Source organism: Carassius auratus, chromosome 13 (assembly GCF_003368295.1).
Source record: "Carassius auratus strain Wakin chromosome 13, ASM336829v1, whole genome shotgun sequence".
NCBI lineage: Eukaryota > Metazoa > Chordata > Actinopteri > Cypriniformes > Cyprinidae > Carassius > Carassius auratus.
The window spans coordinates 23246226-23265951 of record NC_039255.1 but is presented as its reverse complement, the minus strand read 5'-3'; the positions used below and the strand labels follow the sequence as shown (position 1 = coordinate 23265951).

The window sequence follows — 19726 nt, the reverse complement described above, 5'->3', positions numbered from 1 at the left end:
CTTGCTAAAATTAATTGATTCGATTCTAATTGTTATGAAGCCAGACAGTGAAAGTCCCTTATGATCTGCCGGGCACCGAAACAGTATTGATCCACGAGAGGGAAAGATTGATTGAGAAGGAGGTTTGCGCTGTAAACAGAAAGGCAGAACTTGGAGATAATGTGGCAATAAGGCCTGATGGTCTTTGCAAGCACATTCTGTATTTTTTTTATGCTTTCTTCTAAAAGTTTTATAAACTGAAGCCTTGGCACCTTGTGCTGAATCTAATTTCATGAATTCAGTGTTGATTCAATGAAGATATGAAATCAAAAGGGATCAGCAACACTTCATGTAGCCCACCCTTCATTTCTTAGATGTGTTTGGTCTAATACTTTTTAACCTCTGAAAATCTACTGTGTAAATTATTAAAATTGAATTAATATTAAACCTGTTTAGTACTACCTACATTTTTAAAAGAATAGTTTTAATACCATATGGCTATCCTGGCTGCTCTTTTCCATATAATAAAGTATCATAATGCCTATTCACTTCAATTATATGAAAAAATAATGGCCAGGATAGTTTTCAGAAACAGAGATTTTCATTTTGTGTGAGCTATTAAAGGGGTGGTTTACTTTTTGATTTTAGATTTTTTTCTATGCTTGATTGTGTTTATGGGGTGCAGTCTAACATGTTCTTGCTTCATTTCTTAAAAACACATTATTTTTCACATAATTTAGCTTTATTGCACAGCGATCTGTCCCTTCTCTGACAAACGGCTTGATTTATTTCCTGTTATTATGAAGCCCCTCCCTCAGAAATACACGATGGGCTGAGATTGGTCAGCTGGCTCGGTGTGTTGTGATTGGCTAAACCGTCTCGAGCGCGTCTGAACATCCCGCCTCTCTCAAGTTCAGAATGTGCTCCGGATGTATTGTAAACAATAACGTCCTCTATATTGCTTATCAATTTGAGCCCGATTGAGAATATTAATGAAGAGGGCAGAACCTGTGCAAGCACGGCTCTTAATGCTGTGTTTGTTTGTTGTAATCTCATACTTTTAGATACGCTGTTGTTTGTAAATGCTACTACTTCTGTTAGCTTTTAATAAATAGTTTTATTCTGATTAAAGCTTTAATACAGCACAGCAACTGTACGTGCATCCATGTATAACGTGTCTCAATGCTACTGTGAAAATAAGTGTATAAATGAAACCGTTTGTTGGAGCTGATCTGACTATTGGAGAGGGAGAGAGAGAGAGAGATGTAGAGCAGGGAGACGTGAGGAACAGGATTGAGAACTGCTGCTTTAGAAGATTGGTTTTGAAGCTTGTGAATCATTAGAACCATTAGAAGACAGAATCGTGATTCATATATGAACAGATTTTTACATGCACCCCTAGTTTTCTATTCCTCTTCTCTAAAGCAGCACTACATGGCCCCGCCCCCAGGAACACACAACAAAGGGGGCGGGGTTTATCTGAGTTTATCACATGCATCTGAAAAAAAGCAGCAAAAAAAAGCAGTGCAAGTATTTTCAACATCTGATAACAATAGCAGCAAATCAGTAGATTAGAATGATTTTTGAAGACTGGAGTAATGATGCTGAAAATTCAGATTTGATCACAGGAACATTTTAAAATATATTCAAAAAACTTTAATTATAAATAATAATAATATTTCCACAATATTGCTGTTTGTACTGCAAATAAATTCAGCCTAGGTGAGCGTAACAGACTGCATACATTGTATATGTGCTACTTTATTTTAAGTTTAAACTGAATTATACACATTCATAAATTTGTGATATAAAGTCCTGTGATCCTGTATGTGGTGTTTGATGTCCATCTCAATCCCACACCGCACCAGGATATATCATATAAGATCTGGATATAGTTTTATACCTTGACCGTGACATTCATTTGTTTTGTTCCCCCACAGACTTCAGAACAGCTACACGGCGTCTCAGAGAGCTAATCAAGACCTGGAGGAGAAACTTCACGCCCTGGTAACCTCTACACTTCACTTTCCCTTTCTAAAGTCCTTTATCCTAAACACTGATCTCTTTTATTGCCGTTTAATTGTTCCTTGTGCCCTAATGATGCCACTCGCAGTCAGTTCGTCATAAGTATTATGAACTGTAATTGAGTAGGAACCTTTTGCTTTGTTTCATTCTCCTGGGGCTAGCAAACAAGTAACAGTATTGCTCATGCCACTCATGCATGCTGGAAGTTAGTTTTCCACTGGGAAAATTGTTGTTGGAAGACAAGCAACAGTGATTGTGTTGCTTTGATTGGCACTTGAGATCAAAACGCCGTTATTTTTGCATTGTGTTTTAAATCGGTGCAGTTCTGCTTCAAACCAACTGTGAGTTTTGTTTACTCGCCAAGTGGAAAGCCAATTCTGACTCACTTTTGGCTCTTTCTGGATGTTCATTTTGGACCCTGCCTTTATAGTTGAGCCGTGATGGGCAAATAATCATGCCATGGATGATCATAGTCACTTCCCACTGCTTAAAACTGTTGTCAAGGTTTTCCTAAAAACTTCAGCTGTTCATATCGCACAATTTAAATGAAATCAGAATGGACAGTTCTTACTTTTTGTATAGATTATACAATTCATGCACATCATTATTTATTTTTTATTCACATGTTTTTTTTTTGTGCTATTTTTGAGCTTTTCAGTCCTTCATTTACATAAATTAGAAAAGAATAACTAGGGTTTTCATCAAAAATTCACCTTTTATGTTGCACAGAAAAGAAAGTCATGCAGGTTTGGATTGACATGAGTGTGCGAGAATGATGAGAATATACTTTTTTGGGTGACCTGTCCCTTTAAAGATTTTCAAGCATTGATGTTAAATGTATAATTTTTTTCATGGCATAGGCTATAAAACATTTCTGCAGGAAAATACCCATTACAGTTGAGTGTTGACGTGTTGTCATCTATCGGCCTCTCTAGTACTGATTAAAATTAAGTCTCAAGAAATCAAAGCAAATTCCGCTCCCTTTAAAAATGATTGATTTGCCATTGATGTTGATGAAAAAAAAGAACAACAAATGCAGAGTTCCCCGAATGATCTGGTTGTGGTCAAAATAGTCACGGTTAAGGCTGTGCTGATGGATCAGTCAGGCGATTCGGTAGCAGACAGAATTCAGCATGTTTTTGCATGCTTTTTTCATAAAAGCTTTGTTTGGATGAATTTTTTTTTGTGCTTTAGTGCTCAAACAAAGACGAAGTAATTGTCTGAGAACAATCGAGAGATAGGGCCCTATCTTGCACCCAGCGCAATTGACTTTGTACACCGACGCATGTGTCATTCCTATTTTGCACCCGCGCAAAGCGCGCTTTTCCCACCACAGAAGCACGTCGCTAAACTAGTGAATGAACTTGCGCTCCCTGGGCGGTTCAGCGCAAAAAAGGAGGCGTGTTCCGGCGCAAACAATCCCTGGTGCTATTTTCCTGTTCCATTAAACAATTGCGCCACTGACCAGAAAAAAACTAGTCTAAAGTCAGTGGCGCGTTGCGCGTTGTTCATTATGCTATTTTAGGGGCGCATGCTTGACCATAATGTATAGCGTGCACAACGCGCATACACTTTGCTCATGTAATCTACACAGATGCAACAGTTATTTTTGCAAATCATAAATTGTTACACTAAAAAAATATTAACACTTGAGATGACGGAAATCATTGTGGTGTGCCACGAAGATGTGAAAAAATAGGCATAAATCTAGCTTACAAATTATTCAGGCTAATTGTAGTAATTAAGGATCAGACCTGTTTGAGGTCATATATGTATATAAGGACATCTGACAAATTGGTTTGTCCGTCAGGAACCAGGAAAAAAAATCGATGAAACAATTGTGGCTATTTCCTCCCACGCTTGTTTAACCGACGCTATTTTGGGTGGGTTTCTCCCATCCCCATACAACACAACTTCTCTGTCTTTCACTGCTCTTACAAGAACATCAGTCTCCTCGGCTGTGAACCGCTCCTGGCGTGCGCCTGGTAAATACGCCATAATAATAGCAATCCATAATGGCACTTGCGCACCTGCTTTTAAAGGGAATGTTGGATGACCCTCTGATTGGTTTATTTCACGTTACGCCCAAACCACACCTATGAATAATGAAGCTACTTCAGACCAACCCATTTTAGATTTGCGCCGGGCGCAAGAGCCATTTATCCCGCCAGGAAAATAGCAACAGCGCCGAGACCCGCCCACAAACTTACTTGCGCTTCGCGCTTTGACACTTGCGTTTCAGATCGTTAAAATAGGGCCCATAGAGCGAGAGAGAGAGAGAGAAATGAACAACATCAAAAGCTAAAGATTGAATAAATGTACAAATTTGTTCCTAAGCCTCTTTTTCTTTAGTGAGTATAAAACAATTCCCACTGGATCTTCTAATGCATCATAACTGTCCCAGACCGCAGTCGTCCTCCTACAATGTTTTTCAGTTAGGATGAATGCTGTTTTAGGATTATTTGAATGTGATAATGCATCACAGGAACCATGCGTCGGGAGTGCAGTATGATGCTTTCTGAACACAGGACGCATCGCTGGAAACTGCTGTTGATTGTTGTAATAAATTCTTAAAGGATTCCATGTCTTATTAAAGCCAATCTGAATCTACATTTTTCCCAGACTCTGCCTTTTTCCAGTTTCGCTCAAATGAAAATTTAATCAAACATGCATCTAAAATAAGTTATTTTAGGAATCATTTATCACTTTTAGGTGCTGGGCAAAATTATCTCTAGAGTAATTTAACATGACTGGGAGACTTCAGATTGAGCCGCTCGCTCTTAATCACGTCTGGAGACTCCATGCGTGTATAAGGACAGCATTAGCTCACGATGATTTATGTTCATATTCATATGTCCATGACCTCTGCGTAGAGCTTTGCCAGTCACAGGTGAAACGGGTGTCATTCTGCTCAGGGATTATCCCATGCCGACCTGTTTCACTTCGTGAAGGGCCCATCGTTTTTACCATCGTGACTAGTTTCTATCTTTCTGTCCTCTTTCTTTGATTGTCTTTATATTTGTAGACATACAGTTTAATGAAAACATAAGAATAAGTGCAAAATTAAATCTTTCTCTGCCTTTCTTTCCTCTCCCCTCATGCTGCCTTGTGACTTGGGGTATTTCACCATCATCACCATCATCATCGTCGTCATCAGGCTGCCATCAGTCAAACTTGGGTCTATGCAGTTGCGTTCTCATTCTTTCTATTTATCCAGTTCCTTCTGTCTGTCTGTGTCTGCTCTCCCAATAAGTATCGCCGTGGATATCATTCCCATGACTCATTGCATCTCCTTCCTGTCTCCTCTCCTCTCTTCCTGCAGTAGATGGCTGGATATAGCTATGGCCATGCCTGTTTGTGTGTGTGTGTGTGTGTGTGTGCATGTGGACAGGGATTCTGGAATAGATGTCATGCAATAGATTGCAGTCCAAATGTTTAACACAGTGGTTAAAATGCACAGCACAACTTTGCAAACACGGTAAGAATAGAAAATGTTCATTAAAAACTGTGAATTACAAATTATATTTTTACACAATTTAAGGCCACTATGAGATAGAAACACTATATAAGGCCAAAAAAAATGAGCCAAAAATAAAAAAATCTTCTGTAAGGCTATTAGTGAAGTCTTCTGTAAGAATGGACACACACTACATTACCCATAATCCTGAAGAGAGATCAGCCAATAATGGCAAAGCTCTACAGTCAGGCCACCCACTTTCATTTAAAGAAACCAAACCATCCGGCTCTGGTTCTAGTCACCTTTCGCCCTATGAAATCTTTTATTTTATTTTTTTCTAAATTCCATGTTTTCTGTGTAAATGTTCTGGACTTCGAATACATAGCTAAAATTTTAATAATCAAATATCTCTAATTAATAAAATTAATAAAGCTTAAATGAACTATTTAATAGTTTTATTACATTTTTTTATTTTTGTTTTGTATTTTAGTTTTTATTATTATTATTAACTGAACAATTATAGGGCCCTGAAATGTAAAAAAATAAAAAATAATGAAATGTTTTGTTGTCCGTTTAAAATTTTCTGTATTCATAATTTAATGTAAATATATTATAAAATAGTGGTAATCAAATGAAGGCATAAAACATTAACAATGTAATCTTTTAAAATGTAATCAAATGAAAATTTAACAATTTCTTTTCATTTTAAAATTAAAGAAAAATGCTATATTAAAAATATATTATCTTTTAATATTTTCATATTATTATTTTATTGTTATAATTGCTTTGAGAAGTGCTACTGTACATAGTAAAATAAAGAATTTATATCAAAGTTTCCTCAAACAATTTTTTTGACAGGTAGCTGTGATTAAAATATAAAATTACTGATTCAGTTTGGAAACAATTCAAACATTGTTTTAAAAACAATATATAAAAACAGTGTTTATAACAAAATACTCAAACATAAGAACAGTTTGAGAGTGTAGAGAGGTTCGATTTTCAGATCTTTATGAGAGTGCACAGTGAATGTGCCGCTTTGCCGTGATTGGTTGATTTCTCTTTAGGATTATGGGAAGTGTAGTACTTCATGGGGAATTGTGGAATTACACATGATTTTTAATATTTTTCGTGCTAGGACTTTAAATGTTTGCTGCAATTTTTATTTCTTTGTGAAAAAATTAATGGCACAATTACTTTGGAAACTTTTTTCATTGTTAATTAATATTCTGCCCACTTTATATTAAGTGGCCTTAACTACTATGTACTTGCATCAAAAATAAGAACAATTTACATATTGTGTTCATCTTGTATTTCAAAACACTTTTTCTTCTATTCAGGTGTGAAACAGGTAATTTGAGACAGGTTTGATAGTCTGGTTAGGTTTAAGTGTGAGTTCATGTTAAGGGAAAGTTCAACAGTTTAAATGTAAACGTTATTACAGAAATTAATTACACGTTATTACATGCAGATATTTTTTTAAATACAAGTACGATGTAAAAAGCCTTTTAGAGTAGCAACAAAGTGCTGACGCGTGTTGGCATTTTGACCGCTTGACTACAACTGTGTATGGTGTGAATCCCACTGTTAAACTGATAAAAACAGTTTCTTTCTATCCCTGTTTCCGTCAGATGTGCTGTGCATTCTACTGGCTGTTGCATTGCTGTTATTACATGTGGACTCTGCATTGTGTTGAAAGGCTGCCCTCTCTTATCTCTCTTTTATTGGTCCACATTGTCCACTTCAGTCAAACACTGACTGTAAAGATAAACGCTTTGTTATGGACATGCCAAGCTTCAGATTAAGGGTCACAGTGTCTGTCTGTCTTTTCCTTCAGTGTCTCTCTTTGTATCTCTCTGTCTCCATTTAAACCAATAGCCAGCAGGGCTGAAGTGTTTAAGTATCAAAGCTTCTGTTAAGTATGTCCTCTATAAAGTTCTTCCGAGAGCTTTTGTTCAATCATTTTAGTGCAAAGACATTAGTGACTTTGCCATCACAGCAGGAGTGACGTGTCTTCAGACTCCTTCACTCCTCAATGAGAAAAACCCTGAACTCGGACAGGAAGACAGACAGAAGGAAAACTCACTGAAGTTCTTCATTTAGTAAAGTTGGTTTATCAAAGACAGACCTAATTGGACAGAAATGTTGGCGATACAGAGAAGGAGAGAGTGTCAAGAGAGAGTGATGCTTATTTGCAATGAGATTGTCAATCTGATTCCTTACCTGCTTTATTTGTTTTCCTCATGGGCTCTGCCTCAGCCACATTTCCAGGCTCTTGAATGACTTTTTCTTTGCAGCTGGTGCCATGTCAGCAATGAAATTAGGACTGAAGGAAAACTTGTTTTGGTCTGTTGTTGAGAGAGGTTGAACCTCATCCGAGACCTTTCACGTTAAAGTTTATATGAACGTTTTTTTTTTTTTCTCCTTACAGCTCCGTAAAGTGGAAAGAGACAAGAAAACCATGGATCAAGAGATAGTGGAGCTCACAAATAAACTCGTGGATGCCAAAAACACTATCGACAAGCTGGAGGAACTGAATGTACGTGTTATATCAGAGTTTTTTGTGTGTGTGTGTGTGTGTGTGTGTGTGTGTTTGAAGCACGTTTTGGATCTGTGTTGTCAGTGCTGCAGTGTTACAGGGATTGATAACTACTGGTGCTGAAAATTGAAAGTTGCATGAGGAGGATCTGTGCTGGGATTTCACTGAAGTCTACTGTCAGATTCCAGAAATGATGTCTGGCTTTTGGAGCTTTACTGCAGAACAAGGGGAAGTCTCCTTACTAATTTACTTCTCATTGTAAGATTCAATCTTGAGTCAAAAGCACATAAACAGCAACACTCAACACACACTTCCCACAAGGCTAGCATTTTTAGAAGGAAAAACAGCCTTTTAAAAAATTTGTGGGACTATTTGCTATTCATAATAAGAAATTTGATTTACATTATATAAACACTGTATTCTTCTCTTCGCATTCAAGTGACACATGAGGGTAAATAAGTAGACAGATTGATATTCTAACAATGCCTTTTTTTTTTTTTTTTTAAGATTTTGCATAACTCCACAAGGAATAACAAAGCACCAGAATGCAGGTTGTTCTGAAATGTGCCTTTATTACACCACATGTATGAAACAGTGCCACAGGGAACTAATTATAGCAGTGAAGAAACTGATAGCCATCTGTTAGCTGTGTTTAAACAGAACGCTTCATCTCCGTAAACAGATAGAGCATACATCAATCATAACTCGTTCCTCTGAGGTTGATGTTAGGACCATTATTTTTTACCAGTTTTATGGGTTTTTTAGTTATTATCCCTGAAGACTGCTACCTTGAGTGCCATTTTTCTTGTTTTAGTTATAAAGTGTCAGTCAAAGGTTTGGATAGAACTACTCATACATATTTTTCAACGTATTAGAGCAGTGGTTTCTAACCAGGGGTCCAGAGCCCACTAGGGGTCTCGGCAAACTTTTAAGGGGACCTCGAGGTGACTTCTAATGATTTAAAATAATATATATATTTTTTAATTGCTATTATTATTTAATGTTGTTAGACCTGGACAAGTTATGTAAAATAATAGAATCTTAAAATGTTATGGGCAATTTTATAAAACAAATCTATATTTTACTAGGTATGCCAAGCTGTAAAAGATTTTATTTGGTTGAAATATTGTTTACAAACAACTGGAAGATCGGTTCATTCATTGGTTAAAAAGTGTAGGGAGAATATTAAGCTTAGATTAATTTTAGAGTAACAGGAAGTCAATAAAATATTAATCCGTATCGGAATTATTCTTTGTCTATACTCTGCTCAATCGACATCCTGGGATGCGTTTTAAACAGTGTTGGAGTTCACATGCAGACTAGATTTCAAACTATAAGCCTTTAACTCAGCAGATTTGTAAGGATCCTGTGAAGCATATGTATGTCCAAACATTGACTCTGTGTGTATTTGCTGTTCTTCTTTCATAAATGACGATTTCAGATGAATGTAAGGAAAGTGTCATTCCAAACAGTGGATGATGATCTCTTTTCTTTATGTGATGTATTCTTGTATCTGTTTCCCTTAGGCCTGTTCTTATATCAATTTCCTCTCCTCATGCAGGAGCGGTATCGGCAAGATTGCAATTTGGCTGTGCAGCTGTTGAAGTGCAATAAATCGCATTTCAGGAACCACAAGTTTGCTGATGTAAGTAGTAGAATCTGTTTCTCAGTTGTAAATCAACCCCCCCCCCCCCTCCCCCAATATTTTTAGGAACCGTTCATCAAAAATTCTAATTCTGTAATTTACCCACCCTCTCAGACTTTTGTAAAGAACAGCAGGTTATGTTAAGCACATTGTCTAAGCATCACTTTTCTGTTCAACGAAAACGGATTACTTTTATAGTTTCCATGCTCCAAAAATAGAATTACCATTGAAGTCCATTTATCTGTACTCTATAATCTTCTGAAGCCATTTGTGTGAGAAACACACCCAAACCAAAAAGTCAATGAGTATTTATGCAACACAACTAACTGACAAAAATGAATAATTAGCCATGTCCGCAGGATGTGCTTTATGACAGTGTTTAGCATGGAGAGTCTGCTGCGAGACATGGTTGGTCTTTGGATACGGACGGTCTCGCTGACAGAGAAAAGGCACCATATTGACAAGGTGCCAAACTCCAGACACAACTGTCTGGTTTTGCCTTTGTGTCTGTCCATGGGGGGAAATAGTACAGATTTCAGGCTGTGGGTACAAGAACAGAGACGCATGATAAGACAGCTTGACCTCATATGGGTTTTGAACACATCGGGACATTATCACCTGTGGCCTGCGATCTACATTAAACCTATCTATCACTCTGTCTGCCCTTGTTGTTTTATTCTGCAAACAGCATTAAGTCCTTATCAAACCGAGGACAACACTTTTGCATATTTGCTATTTAGCTCTTGTTTTAAATACATTAACTTTAGGCACATTTTTATATATCAGTTACTTTTATTACATTTTTTTTCTAGAGGTATAAAATTGAAATGATCATTCTCTTAGCCAAGTCGAGCAATATTGAAATTGGGACGGTTGTTTCCTGCTCTTCCTTTACGGATCCAACATGTACATTTAAAATGTACATTTATTTATTACAACTTAAGGTTTTTAAAGACATTAATTAACAGCCACAGTTTGTATTAGTCTTTTCTAAACTAGTTTTCCTATTTTAGCAGGATTCTTAAAATGAAAACATGTTTTGAAGATCATGAGAAGTTCAGTTATGTTTGTCCAAACGTATTGGTTATGCAGAGAAAGATGGCAGTAAATTCATATTGGCTGAGTGAGTGAGTGTGGGCACAGGATCTTCCTTCTTGGCAGCAATTAATTAACAAAGCATCTTTCATCTTTCTTCTTTTTAATTTATTGAATTGACAGCAGTGACTAATCTGTAGAATAATTTCTCTAGGAGAACTATAGTGATGGAGTGAGCTTACTGGAACCATGGTATTTTTAGAAGATATTTGATTCACTGTCCAGATTATCCTCTTGCCCCGCTCTCGTGAACTCTGTAATTCATTTCTCTGTATGCAGAGACCACAGATTTTTGATTATTTTAACCAAAAGCCAAAAAGCCATTACTTGTTTTCATGTTGGTACTGCTAACATAATGTCAGTGTTGTAAAATATCCACTTGTGAAACATAATTTGGAAAATTCTTTGTATGCATGTCAAACTAATCTGCTCTCGAAATGCATATGCATCAAACAGGCCACTTGTGTATTCTGTCACAGCTTTAGAAATGCTTTGAGAAATTGAAAAATTTTGGCTTTTTATTTGTTAGGGTAGCTTAGATAAATGACAACTAGCATGCCACTAGCTGAAGAGGTCTAAGCTAGTAGACCTAAGCGTAATACAGCTGAGCTATTATACATAAAGTCTCATGTAGTCAGGCTTTTGACATACAGAATAAAGTCCAGTCCATATTGAAGATTATTCTGGCCAAGAACCATGTGTTTGATTGAAAGTATGCTTCCATTTTTATATGCATGGAAGAGTATGCATACAGAGATATGCATGCAGATGGATTTTTTAACAATGTTTACCTTGTACACTTAGGTCACACATGCACAACCTTGAATTATTTGGTCCACAAGGTGTCTACATTAGGCCTTTATTTCACAATCTAAAAAAGAAATGGAAGAGACGGAACAACAACAAACTTCCTAAGACAAACTACCATCATTTTATGATAACATTTGAGCCCCTTTCACACTGCACGTCGGACCCGCAATATTTCCGGAACATTGCCGGGTTGCCTTCTGTGTGAAAGCAACCACGTCCCGGAACTGATTACCGAATTGACCCCGGGTCGGGGACCTAGTAACATTGTGTGGTTCGACCCGGTATGAGCGCTGTGTGAACAAAAGCCAGATCTAATTCCGTATCGAAGTGATGACGCGCGTTATCGCGCGACTCTTTAACTGGCTGTTTTGAAAGAAGATCAACATTCGCGACGAAAACATGTGCAAACTGTAATGAAGCAGAGATCAGTTAGTTCCTCACTTTCCGAGCTGACGCCGAGATCGTTTGCTTGCTTCAGTTAAAGTATAATGTGCCTAGCGTTGTCGACTCGCACATTACACGTCACGCGCTGATGTCACGTGCCGTTACGGGATCTTCAAGGGTTGTGTGTGAAAGCACGCACATATACCGGGTCATCACTGGCAGTGTGAAAGTGCCAAATCTAGCGACCAGGATATAATTGCAGGAACACTTTACCCCTGTATTTGCCGGAATGGCAGTGTGAAAGGGGCTTTGGAAAGAAATAGCTTTGATACTGGTCAAAGATTACAATTTCTAGTGTGCATGTGTCAGGTGTAGTGAGACTCACTAACAAATGGAGTCTACTTTGAGTGGTTATGTGTTTGGCTCTATGTAAACGCTAAGTGCTCGCATCAAGACTGAAGTATACTTTACCAACCACAATTCCATTCATTTTCTGTAAAGATCAGGGGCAAGTAAAGTCTGAAATTGTATATGACCATGAGAGCAGAAAAGAGCAAACAGGTGATCTTGAATGTGTGGAATTGTTTCAGTGCAAGTGCAGTTATGCATCAGATGGTCATTGAATGGTCCGGAAACTTCTGAGCTGTCCTCATTTTCTGTGGGAGAAAGAAGTCTTGTTTTACGTACCGTGGTGACTGGAGTATTGCAGCACTTTTGGTAACATCTGACTTTCCACACTAGCCTGTGATGCTGCTGTGGTCATGGGATACAAATGCACTCTGCCCCCTGGAACAATTAATTTAGGGAGCATCATGTGGATTTCTAAAATTGAAGGCAATGAGGGGTTCATGTTTGGTAGTGTGGTCCGGACTGATCAATTCTCCCGTGCCCCACGCTCAGAGGAAGTTAGGGCTTGTTGGGTAATTGCTGCCCCACAGGACCTTTTTTCCACAAATCAATGACTTGGCCTGGCTTCGTTAAATTGTGTCACACTACAGAATGAAATAAAGGCCTCGTCATCTGCCTTTTTTCTTTTAGTCTTTCTCTCTCTCTTTCTCTGTCTTACCCCTTTTCAATAATAATCTAATTTAAGGTGAGGTTCTTTCTCTTTATTCTTTCCCACATCAGGGAGGGCAGACATTGGATGGTGTTAAATGAAAAAACACTATTTTCTGCTTTTCATGATGAAGACTGAGATAACCTTCATTCGGGCAGTATGGCCGATGGCTTTCATTAAACATTCTATTTATATCCCAGTGCATTTTAGTGAAATTGCACCTTTTAAGATTACTTGCAAAAAAAAAATGATTCATCCACAAAATTTGCAAGCTACATTGATTTCATAACAACAAATGTTGTCCCAAAAAAGAAAAAAGATTGAGATTGTTTATTTACCTTGATGTTATTCCAAACCTATTCCAAACGTACTTTCTTGGGAGCAGAAAATTGTATGGACTTTTTTATACTACTGTCTTGTCCTTTTTGGAGCTTGACTCCAAATGACTTGATGTAAGAATTATGCATTCATATTTTAATGCTGGTCTTCAAAAAGTCTTATGCATAGAAAATGAATTAACCCCAATTATCCATTCAAATAAAGCCATTTGAATGCCTGTTGCTGGTTACAATACATTTCTCATTATCCAGGATTTTTTCAGGTTGGTGGATAACATTTCATTTTCATTTCTTTTAAACTTAATAGTTTTTTGAATGTCAAAAAAAAAAGAACTCTACTGCCGAAAAAAAAACAAAAAACATTTTCACATTTGTTTGTGTGTTTATTTTCTACATAATGTTTTGCAGTTGCCATATGAGCTACAGGACATGGTGAACAAGCACATGAAGAGTAGCTTGCCTAACAAGACTCAGGGCTCTCAGGGAGCTCAAGCCCAGGATCCTGACACTCTAAGCTTGACACCTGCAGATGTAGTGCCCACTTCGGTGATCGCTCGTGTTCTTGAGAAACCGGAGCCCTTGGTGCTCAACTCAGCCCAGTCTAGCACCAGTGCAGGTCGGCCAGTGGCTGAAGATGTGTTTGTACACGTGGACATGACAGGACCCCAAGACGACAATGGAGGCCGTGAAAATGGGGGCCCTGTTCATGCCAGGTCTCCTGTGGGACCTGGCTCTGATCAGCAGCATGTAAACGGCATGTGTCGAAGCCAGGGCAGCCTGGATGGTCCGAATGGAGAAGATGGGGCAGCCCCTTCTTTTGAAAAGTTGAATCCTTACCCAGCACCTCCACCACCAAATCCGCTGTACCCTGGTCGCAAAGTGATTGAGTTCTCTTCTGATGACAAAGTCAAGATTCCCAAAAACAGCCCACTGCCCAATTGCACCTATGCTACTCGTCAGGCCATTTCTCTCAGTCTTGTACAGAACGAAGAAGAGGCAGCCGATCGGCAGCGCACTGTGCCTAGTAGCCCTGCTGTATCTGATGGGGGTTGGCGCTCTGGGACCTCCTCATCTTCTGGTGGAGGGCATGCTTCTCACCAGTGCACGCATCCACAGATGGATGCTACGGACACCCTCTCCAGTCATTCAAGTCCCTTTAGCAGCCCCCCTCAACCCCCAAGCGCCTTTGCAAGCTCTGGTAGCTCTGAGGAGGACCTACTGACCAACTGGCAGCGCATGTTTGTAGAAAGAATGGCACCATCCACAGAAGGCTGCCTTGTCAACCGCACGTCCTTCAGCAGTGAGACGGTAAAAGATCTCCAAAGAAGTCACAATGGAAAATCAGGAGTAGGGGCTCTGAGAGGTGCTTACTCTGATGGTGAGGAGGGATCCTCAGCCCAGAGCTGGACAGCAAGTAGAGAGTCCAGTTTGGATACAGACACCAGCAGCATGGCAGACCTCCGGGCAAAAAAGACACAATATGGTGGTGACTTTTTCCAGGAAGAGGGTGAACACCTATTGATGGCCCTTGATCCACTTGAGAATGATGGTGCTAGTGGTGATACTATGGTCACCATTGAGAGCAGTCCAGCCTCTGTTAAGTGTCAAGATATTGCTGAAGATGCTGGCTCAGCAGGAAGTTCAGCTGAGGAGCGAGATATCCTACCCCAGGACTTTCCTGCCATTGGCTCAAGGGTCCTAGCTGCCCTTGAGGAGTATGCAGACCAGCCCCCTGTGACTGGCTCCACACGACCTCTGAAGAGCCCCAAGAGAATGGGGGTTCATCATTTACACCGCAAAGACAGCCTTACCAGAGCTCAAGAGCATGGAAACTTGCTGGACTGAGACTTCCAGGCTTATTATCTTCTCTTCTTTTTTGGTTTGTTTGACCTTGAGTGCTCTTCTTCTTCAATCGCTTGGCATAGCAGCACACAACCAACAAGTGGAAGGAAGCGGATCAGCATTGCTGTAGTTATCCCTGATCATGCTGCTGTTGCTGAGGCATCATTGTAACTCTTCTGTCCTCTCTCTGAGGCATGGAGCTCTTTTATCTGTGGAACCTATAGTATTGATGGAAACTGTGGCGAAGTGCCAGCTGCAACTTCAGTCAGTCTGGCTTTGAGTGGATGGTGCTTCAGAGATCGTAAAAGAATCTCATAGTCTGAATTACTGATTTTCACCAGTACATGACTTTATTCTGTTTGATGTGACTTGATTGAGTGGGCAACAGCAGGATATAACCAAACAATCACACTTCTGAAGGAGAAAGAGTTCTTCAGAGGCAACAAGATTGAGCAGCATTAGGATTGATCCGTGTGGCACTGTGCGGACATGGAACATTTGCTTTTGCCCTCGGGTAGGAGTTTTCTACCCAGATAATGACATCTTTCCAGTATCCCAGTACAAGTCCTTTGTTGAGATTGGGATGCACCAAATGGCCACAGCTTCACAGATACCACTGTGTCAGGCATTCCGCTGGCTGAAGAAGATTAAATGTAATCTATGAGACTCTCTTGTCAATTTTCAGTGCCTAACCCTTGCTCTGACAGAGGGGGATCTCCAACACCCTTTAAAAGACCATTTTGTCAGCATAAACTGAGGGGATCCTTCACCTCAATTTTTCAGTTACCTCTCTTTATTGATCTACCATTGTATTTCAACACCCAACCTAAAGACCGCTTTTATACTTGATTTGAATTATGAAAGATTTTTGATTTTGATGTATTCAGTTAAGTATATGTTTTAACGATCAAGAACTTGGATGTACTTCCTGATTTTCATTCTCACCTGTTTGACTAATGGTATTTTAAACTGATTTTGATTTTAAGTAAATATCTAGAGGTTTTTTTGTGTATTTATTTCTCTTTTGCTGGTCTAAAGTGTCCCATTACTTCCATCAAAGCAGTTAAGCACTTGCAGAAGTGTATAAGAAGTGCTCAGGTTACTGAATCCTGTCATGAAATTATATACATGGTATTCAATCCCTTACATTTTTACACAGTAGTTGTTACACAGTACTACAACAGAAATGCAACCAGTGCTGTATTGGCATTTTAAATATTAATCTGGAAAAGGTTTATATATATATATAAATTCTCTACAAGTAAGGCTAAAACATTTATATGTGTCATTGGTATTTCATGTATTTCAATTTAGAGCGGTGTTAATGTGTCCCCTCGCTGCTGATGGCTGGCAGGGCACATTAACATTTCAAAAACTATGCATATAGTACTGTATAAAATCACCACAAAAAGTATTCTGTCTGTTATGATTACATTACTGACGACTTTAAAAATAAATAAAAACAAGCTAAAAAGCCGAGATTCAGCCAGAAACATGCCTTTGTTGGAGAGCGGCACTGACAAGAACACATTATTTAGATGATTTCTGCTTAAACCCTGATTTTAAGAAAAGCCATGTTTTGATCTTAACGAATGTAATCATCTTTATGCAGCATCTGTTTTCAGCGATTCCTTTATTATTCTTTAGCCGATCGTACTGTTGTATGTATTTTAAGGGGAATGTGCATCATTTGGTTCATTTTTCTGTGTGTATTTTTGTGTGGACATCTAATTTCTCATGTTTATGGATGATCAGTCTGTCCAGAAGATACTTTCTACACGTTTTGTTTTTCTTCTTCGGTCATTTCAAGTCTTGTTCAAATAGCATTTTAACATTTATCAGCTTTTTTCAAACGTTGAGTTTCAAATGCAACAACTACAAGCATCCTCATTTTCTTTTTTTGATATATTTTAGAGACGATTAAACTCTGTGTTGCCTTTTTAAGTGCTTGCTTTGTGTTCTTTTTATTTCTAATTAGTTTTAGTCTGTTGACCAGTCATTATCCAGATGTCCCACCCTGGGTCAAGTACTTCCTGCAGTAGTGTACTTTTAAAAATCGCCATTCTCTCCACCCATAGTGACATTTGCCCTACTGGTGATACACATACGAGAGAGTATGATTTTTGGGGTTTGTCTCTTATTTATGAACATATCATCGAATCGGAAGGTACAGCAGCATGTATTACTTTTTAACAGTAATCCTAGAAGGACATCAGACTTTTGTAAAATGCTTGCTGTATATATATTCACCTCATAGCTGGTCTGCCACAGCACTCCTTGCCTTGAATAATTCAGCTATATGTAACTCAGTGAAGGACAGAATGTGCGATCGAAGTCTACAGTTACTCTTCTGTGGTCTTCGTATGTAGTTATTGGTCTTGCTCTCCAATATATTGGACTACCATTAATAGCCCATGATTAATTGAAGTGTAACTACCCACCATGCTGAATAATTAATATTTTATCATGTTCTAAAATAGTTCTGTGATGCTTTAAAGCGGCAGAGTACACCCGTGGGGGTCTCGCATGACGAAATGGACTCTCTTAAATATTTCAGTCTTGTCAGATGTTACATGGGTCATGCAAATAAATACAAAAAAGACAGGACAATGGTCAGGATGTGCAATACACCGAGTGCATAAATAAGCCTTTCTCCTCTGCTCTCATGCAACTTTAATAACTCAAATTTAATCGTACGCATAAGAGACGTGCACATCTTCTGTAATCCAAGGTGACCCTCTGGCAGGCTGTGCACAAGTCATGCTGAAATCATAGAGAATAAAAAAAAAAAAGTCAAGGTTATCCTCCAACCATCACTCCTCTGTCTTCTACTGTACCCAAAGCTGACGTCTCAGTGATGGAAAAGAGCATTCAATTCATGTTATCTTCTTTGGGTTTCTTTTTCCATCTTGTCAATAACGTGATATTTAGCACCTGGAATGTGATTTTTACCAGGGGAGGAACACCAAAAAAAAATTATTTTACCCCTGGAATGCAATTTTACCGGGGTTCGTCCATGAAAAGCAATTGGGCTAGTTTTTTGCTAGCTTTGAGTAGAAATTGGGCGGGTTTTGCTGTGAAGACCTGGCAACCCTGTCGACCCAATCAATTCCTGAATGGCAAAATGAAGTTCTGCCCTAATTTTTGTCGTTTTATATCCTGTTTTTCTTGAAAATGTGTAACATCATGCAAGTAAAATGAGTTTGTCCTTGCAGTTCTTTGAGAAATCTGGATTCTGCTTTGTTGGTTGTGATTCATTGACTTTATTTTGTTAAACCTCTGCATTGTTTTTGATGTTTCAATTGTTGGAGTTTAAGTTTTGTGATACTTGATCTTGTTGTCCTGATGCTTTAACATGGTGGTGGAATTTCATACGATTATAAGGGGATTTTCTAAGGGTGCAAAAACCAATTTCATGTTGATGTTTGCTCACTCAATCCCATTTCAGATTGCTTGTCCATAATTCCTCAGACAGGTTTCTGGTGCACACATTGTCTGCCAGTCTTACATGTCTTAAAACTGTAGCAACATGGTGCTTTTTTCCTTGTCATACATTAGTTTTGTCATTTTCACCATGGTTAAAAATTTATTTAGATTTTTACTTGATCAGGTAAAGCTTCCATGGTTGTGTAGATGTACCATGCACAGATTTTTCCCCTAAAAAAAACAAAATTCTTATGACTGGATTAATTTTATTTTCTGAATTTGTAAACTGATGTATATTTTAAAACAAATAAAGCTATTTTAAACAACCGTTTTGAACTCTACATATTTGCAGTGTCACCTCCAGACCCTACTATGATTCATGGATGTGTGTTTTTTTGCGTCGTATGATGTCATTCCAGCCGTGGAGCGGCAGTGCTGATGCAGGAGCGCCCACTGCTGGTCATGAGGGTCCAGTACTCCTAAGTGGGTGGGTAGCAACAGTGTGCCAACAGTCCTTAGTTGTTGTAATTGTCAAAAACTTTTTTTTTCTTGTATATGTGTGCTAAAACTGTTGCAGTTTTTAATTGCCTATTCAGTATACAGGGGCATTTCATGTTACCTGAATATTACTGATAAATCTTTATCTGACTTATCTGATCTTTATCATATCCAACCTATTTTGCAATGCAAAAGCATGCATATTTTCTGTTAATGTACGCTATATGTAAATGACTGGAAGAATAATGCAATCGACTGTAACACTATTTGTGCTACTAACCAGACTGTGTTTATGATTACAATAACTTAAAACTAATATGACACCAAAAGGCAGTTTGTAATCTCATGCAGCCTAATGGATTGTTTTTGTAGAGATGAAATGCCAAATGCGATTGACACCTGGATAAGGTGACCAGATTTTCCTATTTCAGTGGTCAAAGTATCATTCAAATCTTTTTGAGTTAAAAAAAAGACTATAGACATTTTTGAAGGTTTTTGTTTTTTAATTGTTAACGGTTCCATATACTGTTATTCCAATTAATTATTGTTTAGTTTGATGATTATGATTTTCGGTGTGGTTTTAATTCATTTAACCAAAAATCACACTGTGCAAATTGTTAATTGTAACTATAGC

At 38.3% G+C, this 19726-nt stretch overlaps 1 protein-coding gene across 3 annotated transcripts in view; it reads left to right on the top strand.

Moving 5' to 3' along the window:
• The window catches only part of LOC113113053 (tight junction-associated protein 1-like), a 77299-nt gene extending 58374 nt beyond the window's left edge, over positions 1 to 18925 (top strand). For all 3 annotated transcript variants that reach the window (XM_026279192.1, XM_026279191.1, XM_026279189.1), the window contains 4 exons: positions 1920 to 1986; positions 7890 to 7997; positions 9559 to 9642; positions 13735 to 18925. In XM_026279192.1, coding sequence (XP_026134977.1) covers positions 1920 to 1986; positions 7890 to 7997; positions 9559 to 9642; positions 13735 to 15171 — 1696 coding nt within the window. In that variant the 3' untranslated portion in view covers positions 15172 to 18925. The remainder of the gene's footprint in view (positions 1 to 1919; positions 1987 to 7889; positions 7998 to 9558; positions 9643 to 13734) is intronic.
• Positions 18926 to 19726: the final 801 nt, after the last annotated feature.